This window comes from Anneissia japonica, unplaced genomic scaffold (assembly GCF_011630105.1).
Source record: "Anneissia japonica isolate Jap-2015-1 unplaced genomic scaffold, ASM1163010v1 scaffold2947_len43059_cov182, whole genome shotgun sequence".
NCBI classification, from domain to species: Eukaryota; Metazoa; Echinodermata; class Crinoidea; order Comatulida; family Comatulidae; genus Anneissia; species Anneissia japonica.
Window position 1 is genome coordinate 33,368 of NW_022701205.1, and position 9,850 is coordinate 43,217.

A 9,850-nucleotide genomic window follows, 5' to 3' on the forward strand; every position below is an offset into this window, starting at 1 on the left:
GAGTTGGTAACCAGTGAAGCTGTGAAAGTAAGGGTCCAACATGGTCAATTTCTACGCTCGGAAAATGAGTTTTGGAGCCGTTTTATTTCTTTATCAATGAACCATGAAGTAAAAAATAGAATAAGAATAATTGAAACAGAAAAGTATTGAACAGTGTACAGCATTGTGGCAAGCATCTACATATTCTCTGATTTGGGAGATATTTCTAAAGGTTGTAGTTAAGTGATTTTGATAATGATGTAATGTGATCTGATTTGATATAAATGTAAAAAATGTACTGAATTAGACTGTATTAGGTTCACTTTTTTCATTTCATAGATGTTATTATAAAACTGTATTAACAATACAAGGTTTAAATGAGACTATGATGTATGTCTAGGTCACAAAGTGAATTTTTGATATACCATGATGCACCTAAACTTTCCAGCGTGCTTGCAAATACCTTCATGCAGTGCTTTTTACAGCTGTTTTTTTGCTCAGTTTTAACATCATTTTTTATGATGATGGCCACTGGGACTTAAATGCAAGGGGTATTCTAGCCAAAAATATAAATATTAGACAGGCCACCCACCCACACAGGGCTTTTAATATATTTTCGCAGGCCGCAACAAAACTGCCATCGGGCAGCATATGTCTTGGCGGGTGCCCACTGTGATTTAGGTGGATGGAATTTCCAGCCATGATCACATAAATATATGTACAGTATTAGAGCCACCTTAGGTTTACATATGTTAGATAGTTATTATTTCATTTAGTCTTTCAAACATTATGTACACAAAAGAAAGTTACAATAAAAACCAAACCAACCAAATCACTGTAGCTAAGACGGTTGACACAACCCCAAATTCAGTTAATTATTGATTGATGACTGATTACAAAGAAATCAGACAGACCTTATTCAATTTGGAATATTGCAAATCAATTTATTGATGATATTAAGGATATTTGTACAATGGTTAACATAGCACAAAACAACAAGATTACAAACATGGAATAAGTTACACATAATTACATATTCACAACTGTATAGATAAAATGGAGCAAAAACAACCAAGAATATAATTATTTACAATTAGCTTGGCATTGATATTAATAGCTATAATATCACATTTTAACTGGTAATAATATAATAAATGTAATATAATAATATTAATAACAATAAGAAATATGTAGAATATAGTAATAATCTAAAGAAATTATAATATCAATAACTTACTGATCTAAGTTTAATACTATACTAAACACATATTTATATAACACATACAGTGTTGTATCCATCTTACTGAAATTATTTCAGTGACAATGTTCACTCACATTATCTCTTTAATCTTGGCTAATCCTAAATATCTGAAGATGATTCTTATATTAGCTTCCATTTGAAGCTAATTTTATTTATTGCATCCTTTATAACTTCATTAAAGATGTATTGTCCCTTGCTAATGTGAATAAAAATAATTTTGAAATAAACTTGCTCATATTGCAATGTTTCTGTCATTTTTCTCTGTAAACTGATGGGTAGATATTTTTTAAATACACTAATTTCTATGTTCAACTTGATAACTTTCATGTTACATCAAAATGGGCAAGTTAATTTAAAAAAAATATTGTTATGATTTTTGTTGTTATTTAGCAAGGGACAATACATCTTTAATAACTCTATGTTTTACTAAAGTATAATTGGAAGCATACAAATAGTATAAAATGTAATTAGGGCTATTTACCTTCTTTATTTTTTATCCAAAATTATGTTCAATAGCAAAATGGCAAATGTAAATATAAATAATTATAAAATGTGAAAAAAATGTACTTCAGGAGTGAATAAATACAAAGAAACAAACGATTGAGTTGTAAACTAATTCAAATCATATCATTATTGGATACAAAAAATCACAAGTACTTAGCTCATGTTATTGCTAATGTTTTTTTAAATACATATCTGTTCCAAAATAAAATGTATAAATCTCAATAAAAAAAAAAGGACTAAAAGCATGGTATGTATTCTTAAAAAATGAAAAGCTCCTACTGTAACATAAAGATGCTATCTAACAGAATACCAGGATATAAACATACTCTTCTCTTTAAATGGTGAATACAGTATTTTTTGAGTTTTGTAAAACACCTTTTCAAATTTGTAAATATTTCTATACACACAACCTGTTAATCTTATTTATTTGGTATTAAGTTTTTTTTAATGATTATTAGCAGTTTCTCCCATAGACAGATACCGGTGCTATATAAGTGCTCAATTATTATTATTAATTTATATAAAATGGTTGAAATGTCACTAGCCACATCAATATGGCTATGACTTCTAACTGACATGATTATGAAATGTTACAAATACTGCTGTATGTAGCTCCATGTTGCATAATTAGTAAAATGGCCATAATTTTATCCCACATATTATTTTAACCTATTCTGGCACAATGACTGAATTCTCATTTCTCCTAGATTGCGAAAATTATGCCACTGTGGTCTGTAAATTCCTGATGATGACATAATTAATGTCGAAATATTGAATCCCGATACGATGGAGTGCATTTCGATACTTGGAGTTTCATATGTGGTCTGTAACTTTATTCATATTCACATCCATAATTAGTAGAATACTAATTGAGCTTTGGTTAGGTCATTCCCAATGGCTTGTAAGTGTTCTTTGTTCTGCTCTTCATCACCGATTAATAGTGTTCTCAACCATTCTTTGGTAGTCTTTAGGTTATTGTTCTTTGCTAACATATTTTTCCTCATTTTGCGGCCAAAACATCCCAATAAGGGTGTCCTAAATTAGGGTTTCCACTGTAAATGATTTAATCCCTCATTGGTCATTCTTCCATTCCCCAAGTTTTTAAAATGTTTGATATTTTTCACATTACCAATGAAATGTTCATAAAAGCAACCCTAATGTTTGAATACAAATCAAGTCACAGAATACAATTACTGTATATAGATAATAACTTGACATCAATCAACACATTAATTATATAAAATTTGACATTATACCATCTTAGGTATTTTATCATACAAGTTATTTGTGCTACTAAATTTTATCCACATACAAAGGGTAAAAGTGCTAAGTGTGCAGAATTTGTGGGCAAGATTATACATCATTATTATGATCAAAAATCAAAAGCAAGGCCAATCCTAACAATGACATCACAGGATCCTTTAAATGCTGCCCTCTAGAGAGCTATTCAATATTATCACAGGAGATGGCGGTTACAAGTATTAGTATGTAAATAAGATGTCATTTGTGCAAGAAGGGTGAATGGATGTTTGTGGGGGGTTTTGAGCAGAAGACATGGGTGCACAAACACCCAACAAATATTCTACTGCAATAGTAAGTGTAGTAAACAATAGATATGATATCCGAGTATAAAATCCAGCACTGAACAAAAAAAAAAAAAATTTCATATATAAATCATCAGCTGTTTGAAAATCACTTGACATATTAAAAATTTTTTGTGTAAAAATCTAGCAGAATTTAAAGGGTTTAAATATTCTATGGCACAACACATGGCAAAGAAAAGGCAAACATGTTAAGCCTCTGTTTTAATGGCAGAATGTTAATGCTAACAAGATTTAAATAGTAAGAAAAAAACAGAATCTAAAATTAAACAAACAAGACAACAAAGCCTGATGGTTTGTTTAATTTTTTTGCTTATGAAACCCGTACATTTAATATCCTCATCAAATTGACAAAATTAAACAAGGAAACCTGGAAACCACTGATCTCTATTATAATGGAAGGATTGCTCATTGGACAATCATTGGACAGAAAAAAGTGAAGCCACCGACGCCATAGGAGAGAATGGCGTGCCCAAGTGACGTACCAGTCTAGACAAGTTATTTTTTTGGTATTTGTTTAAATTATTGTTAAAAATAATGATTCTTGCAATACATTTTTAAAAATTTTACGAAAAGACTTTTCAAATCATCTAACCATTTAAAGTACCTGTTTGTGCAGTTTATAGAAGCACAAGCAATGAAGAGTTGTTGGTGATCATCACACCGGTTCAAAGGTTATGCACTGTGATGACGTGTTTGTGACGTTCCCCAACATATCAGTGGCTTCACTAAAACCAGGCAATGAACAATCCAGCCATTATTCAGGAGATCAGTGCTGGAAACACGCAATTTAGTTCAACTTGACATGGACTGTTTCTTGATGCTCTCATGCAAAGCCACAACACTTCATTAAAACATTCTGAAAACTGATAATTTACTATGGATATTGTGAAAAGCGGTCAAGTGACCAGCCGCCATGTAACCAGCCTCCATGTAACCAGCAGACATGTGACCAGTACTTTGAGGTCAGCAAATTATGTGTCTGGCAACATTCTTCACTTTCTTTTCAATGAATTTGACTTATGAGTAGAATAATGTTACCTGCAAGAAACAAGGACTTACAGTTGAGAACATAGTCACACACTCCAGCAGGAATGCATGCATTCAAGAACCCATACCTGCACCTGCATCTTCTTTAAAGGATAATTATCGTTTTCATGCTCATTGGCAGCTTGTCAAACTGCCAACTTTCCTCTCATCAATTTGCCTTGACTCTTCATGAGGAGATAAAATTATCTCATTGCAATTGGTAAACATAATGTATCTTATTGTCTCATACAATGTCATCAACAAATGATGTATCAAGTTCTTGTATTAGAGTCCTAACGAATGACATTTCTTTTCGTGCATTCTCAAATATGATAGTGGGATCGTCTGAGTCGCAGCGTAAACAGTTTGGCGCCATCACCATTGCCAGGTTATTTTCATCCATCTTAGTTGAGCTTACTGTTTCTTCTTTGACAAATTTCTGGTAAATAAAATTTCACAACTTATTAGTAAAATAGATGTGCAATGAGACTGTACGATCAAGACATTCTCAAAAGTATTGAGTTATTTAAAACATACTTTTATGATATAAAAGTATGAATATTACATATCATATGTGTATTTTGGATATGGTTACATTTATATTTGCTATGATTTAATATTGTTTAAATCCTTTTGAATTAATTTTTTAACTTGAAATTGTTTGGCTCACATACAATGTGACTTTTGGGCCATGACTTGTGACTAATTTTGAATAAAAGTGAAATGAAATACTTTTTTGAAGTTAATATTGAAGGATAAAGAGATGGAACTGTTTGAAATGCTACATAAACTGTATCAAGGATGAAGTAGTGGTGCTATATTAATCATAAGCAGCTCAGTTGGCTAATCTGGTGGTAGCCACTGTGTGCGCTGAACTGTGGAGATCTCTAGGTCACCAGTTCAATTCCCATCGCTGCCTCTCCTTGTGTTTCAGCTGGAGGGCTGAAATACAAGTTACAATAGCGCCCGTCTTTCGGATGAGACGTTTAAGCCGTTGGTCCTGTGTGCATTTATGGCCCATGTGCACGTTAAAGAACGCTTCGGAAAAGAATAGGGGATTGTTTCCCGGTGTACTGCCCAATCACCACCAGAAGGACCCTACTGGAAATAAGTCTTCTTCTAGACTCTGTGGGCTATCCTTGGTGTTTACACTGAATAAATCCAATCCAATCCAATAAAATTCTAATAAAACAATGTAAGGAGATGCAACATACCTGTAAAAACCTTATGAAGTAGCACAGAACCAGTCGGTTGATTTCTGGTAGTTGGCTAACAATATGTAATGCCTCTTTTGTGTTCTTGCAATCGATACAACGTTCATAGAGTTCAAATGGTATGAGGGGCTCGTACAACTCACGGTACCACAGTTTGAGTAATGATGCTGGTACATTGGGATCCTTACATGATGGTTCCATCCATGTGTCACATTTCACTTTGAGGGCGTTAACCTCATCAATGTCGCCTGGTATTCTGATAATACAAGACATATAGAATGTTTCAAACTTTCACTTCAATATCATTTCACTTATTGGATTATATACACCAACATAGATAAATTATTATCATTGAATTGAATAAAACATAAAATTATTATTTCCATATTCAACCAAGTTTTCCATATAATATGTTTGTTGATAGTGATTATATAATAGTAGATGTTGAGAGATGAAAACTTGATAAGGAGTGTTGATGATGGTGGGAGAATAGTTAGTTTCTACTGAAGAAGTTACCCAGTATCTAAGACAAAAAAATAAAGAAAAATAAAGATTTAAAATATCTATTTACTTGAGCAATGAAAGATGACATATGAATCGAAACAGAATGCCCAGTGATATCGCTAAAAGGTCATACATGCTATAATAAACACTTTTGCACAGAGAGTCTGTCAAATCAATGTGATCAATATATATAATACCTGAATATGCCTTCAGTTTTGTCACCACCTAGCTTCAGAACCTCTTCTGACAACACGGTCACCACCCATGGAATCTTGTGCTCTGGAAACCTCTCCTTCTGTAACTCCATGACTTCATCCAGCATACTGCCAAACATTGATGGATGGAAGACAGATCGCTGCAAAAAACCAACAGAATTAATGACTCTTAAAAATACAGCCACTGTAAATTGAATGGACATTGTGAGAATACTGCATATATGGGAAAAACAACACATTATTGATGGACAAGCCAATGTAAACAAAATAAAAATTCAAATGATCAGTAACATTCTTATTTAAATAAATATAGTTGTAATCTTCATTTCTTATATTTATTTAGCTATTTCAATTTCTTCAGGAGTAATTATATTTGGTTTATTTACCTTAGTTGTTTCAATTTCTTCAGGTGTAATAATATTTGGTTTATTTACCTTAGCTATTTCAGTTTCTTCAGGTGTAATTATATTTGGTTTATTTACCTTAGCTATTTCAATTTCTTCAGTTGTAATCTTTTTGTTCCCCTTTCTTGCTCCTGCTTGTGAAATCCTTTCTAGCTTTCTCATGCTGTATGCAGCATATCGACTTACTTCAACCTAAAACATATAAATTGTTGAAAATATTTTACACTTTACCAGTACATGAATTGTTATCAAATTAACATTACACATAACGCCATGAGGTTTACTGCTCCAGGGGTGGGAAATGTTTGAGACAGACTGTATTACTCCTCCCCTTTTGCAAATTGTTTTAATTTGTAAGGAAAACTTTCATTTTTTGAAGGATTTGACAATCTTCCAAGTCTCATTATTCCCCAACCTTACAACTTCCAAAAGCACATCTTTTTCCAAAGAGAGTTAAATACGAAGGTCTTAATATTAACAATGGATACAATTAACTAGTGATTAATGGCACTTGCTTGCATATTACTCATACAGTTTGATTTGGCAATGGTTTCCCATGGCCCTCAGCAATACTGGCTAGATAGCTTCCTTATCAACATTAAGGCCATGTATCTTAAGGAGCTATGGACTTTAATTTAAGGGTGTTCCATACTTTGAATATTTTGCAATGATTTTAATTTAGGTTATTCTGAATTTTGATAGGTATTAATCACTTTATAAATTAATATGTAACTTTGACAATAATCATAACATTTAATAATGCTGTTATTTTAAATTTTATTTATTTTTTTACCATCTTTACAGGGTGATTTTTACCATCTTTACAGGGTGACATATTGCAAAACACCTGATACCAACAATTAGGAAGAAAATTAGTGAAATAAATATACTATTGTTAGTTGTGAAACTAATACAATTTATTTGTTTAGTTGTATCTTCTGAATAATAGGGACACCCAATAACATGTGAAATAAATATAATATTGTTAGTTGTGAAAGTAGTGCAATTCATTTGTTTACTTGTATATTTTGAATAATAGGGACACGCAATAACTTGTGAAATAAATATACTATTGTTAGTTGTGAAAGTAATACAATTTATTTGTTTAGTTGTATCTTCTGAATAATAGGGACACCCAATAACTTGTGAAATAAATATAATATTGTTAGTTGTGAAAGTAGTGCAATTCATTTGTTTACTTGTATATTTTGAATAATAGGGACACGCAATAACTTGTGAAATAAATATACTATTGTTAGTTGTGAAAGTAGTACAATTCATTTATTTAGTTGTATCTTCTGAATAATACAGACACCCAATAACTTTTGAATTATTGCCGTGGTATTGTTGTAAAACTGCAAGTTATCTAGGAAGCTAGACTATATTTATACTTGGCTGCCCTTCGCAACTAAAAGGAGAGGTGCAATGCGAAGTAACAGCAACACATTTGACTTCACTGATGAAAATGTCTCTTTCTGAATAAATATACTCACTTTTCTTGTATCAAAATTTCCATCTAAGTGTTTGTAGATGTAACCCTCTAGGTAAGAATAGAATCGACTTGATGGCGGAAAGATTGACAAACAAACAGCAATGATTTCCCAACCCTTCATCAAGCTGTCACTGTAAGAACAACAAGATACAAAGTGTTCAAGATTGCACCAAAGGAAATGCGCGTCAGGTGATGAGGAACTGCTTTGAGATGGATATCTTAATGTGTTTTAATACTTTCTACAAAAACAAGTATGACAACACAACCACACTTAACTAAGTATTGTTTGAAGGTTTGCATGGCGAAGTAATAACATATGTTTAAGCTTGCGGTACACAAAGTAGGTAAGTTCTGAAATTGAGAAAGTCTGGACGTTTTGACTGTGTTGCAACTCAAATGAAACTTTGAGACTTTCTCAACTACAACAGTTCTTTTCAGAACTACCTACGTGGTGTACCGCAAGCTTAAACATGTATGTCACACTTAACTACAAAACAACAACACCCTTGGTCATAAGACAATGAGTAACAAATCATATGAAACGATGGCTTGCAATGCCAAAATATAATCAAGATCTCTGAAATGTAGTAAAAATAGCTCTTATTTATATTTTACCCTGATAGCTAGCATGGTATATTTCACTCACACTAACAATAATGCAATAATATACATTGATTTTAAAACTCATTCATCTTGCTTTTTTCATGGTTTAACATGAAAGAATAGCAATATTAATAATTGAAATGATAAATACATACTCTCTGCGATTGTCTGTGGTCTGTTTGCATAATTGTATAAATATTTCATCCCGTAACTTTGGTTTCTTCCAACCACGTGTTGTTAGTTCTAAGATGGCTGTCTCTCTTGTAAATCCTTTTAATTTTTTGTCACTCATGTAACATTGAATCAGTGAGTAATTAGTTAAGTCAAATAAATTTAAATAATGCAAAATAATAAATAGTAATCACATCAAGTACCTTGACCTTAAAATAACATTGTCAACATCTTGGTATATTATTTCTAAGCTTAACTTCACTTTACAATGAGTAACATTTCACTACCTAGGGTATGCCACATGGAATATCACATTGCGATTCCACTATCATCAATGATATGCCATTGTACATTTCACTACCTAGGGTATGTCACATGAAATATCACATTGTGATTCCACTATCATCAATGATATGCCATTGTACATTTCACTACCTAGGGTATGCCACATGGAATATCACATTGCGATTCCACTATCATCAATGATATGCCATTGTACATTTCACTACCTAGGGTATGCCACATGAAATATCACATTGTGATTCCACTATCATCAATGATATGCCATTGTACATTTCACTACCTAGGGTATGCCACATGGAATATCACATTGTGATTCCACTATCATCAATGATATGCCATTGTACATTTCACTACCTAGGGTATGCCACATGAAATATCACATTGTGATTCCACTATCATCAATGATATGCCATTGTATATTTCAATATCTAGGAATTATAGGATATGCCACATGGAATGACACTGTATGTTTCACTATCTAGGGATTCTAGAATATGCCATATGGAATGACATTTTAGGATTTCATATTGGTCTAACAGTGCCTGGTGTACCTAATACTGTTTTACTTAA

At 32.3% G+C, this 9,850-nt stretch overlaps 1 protein-coding gene across 1 annotated transcript; it reads right to left on the minus strand.

Moving 5' to 3' along the window:
* Positions 1–902: 902 nt before the first annotated feature.
* Positions 903–9,112, minus strand: LOC117103486 (rho GTPase-activating protein 39-like; the record flags this gene model as incomplete). The annotated part of the gene is given in 6 exon segments (XM_033244037.1): positions 903–4,813; positions 5,589–5,844; positions 6,290–6,447; positions 6,790–6,903; positions 8,205–8,334; positions 8,962–9,112. Coding segments are annotated over 6 exon segments (1,004 nt in total), but the record flags the coding sequence as incomplete, so codon positions are not given.
* Between the last annotated feature and the right edge of the window lie 738 nt (positions 9,113–9,850).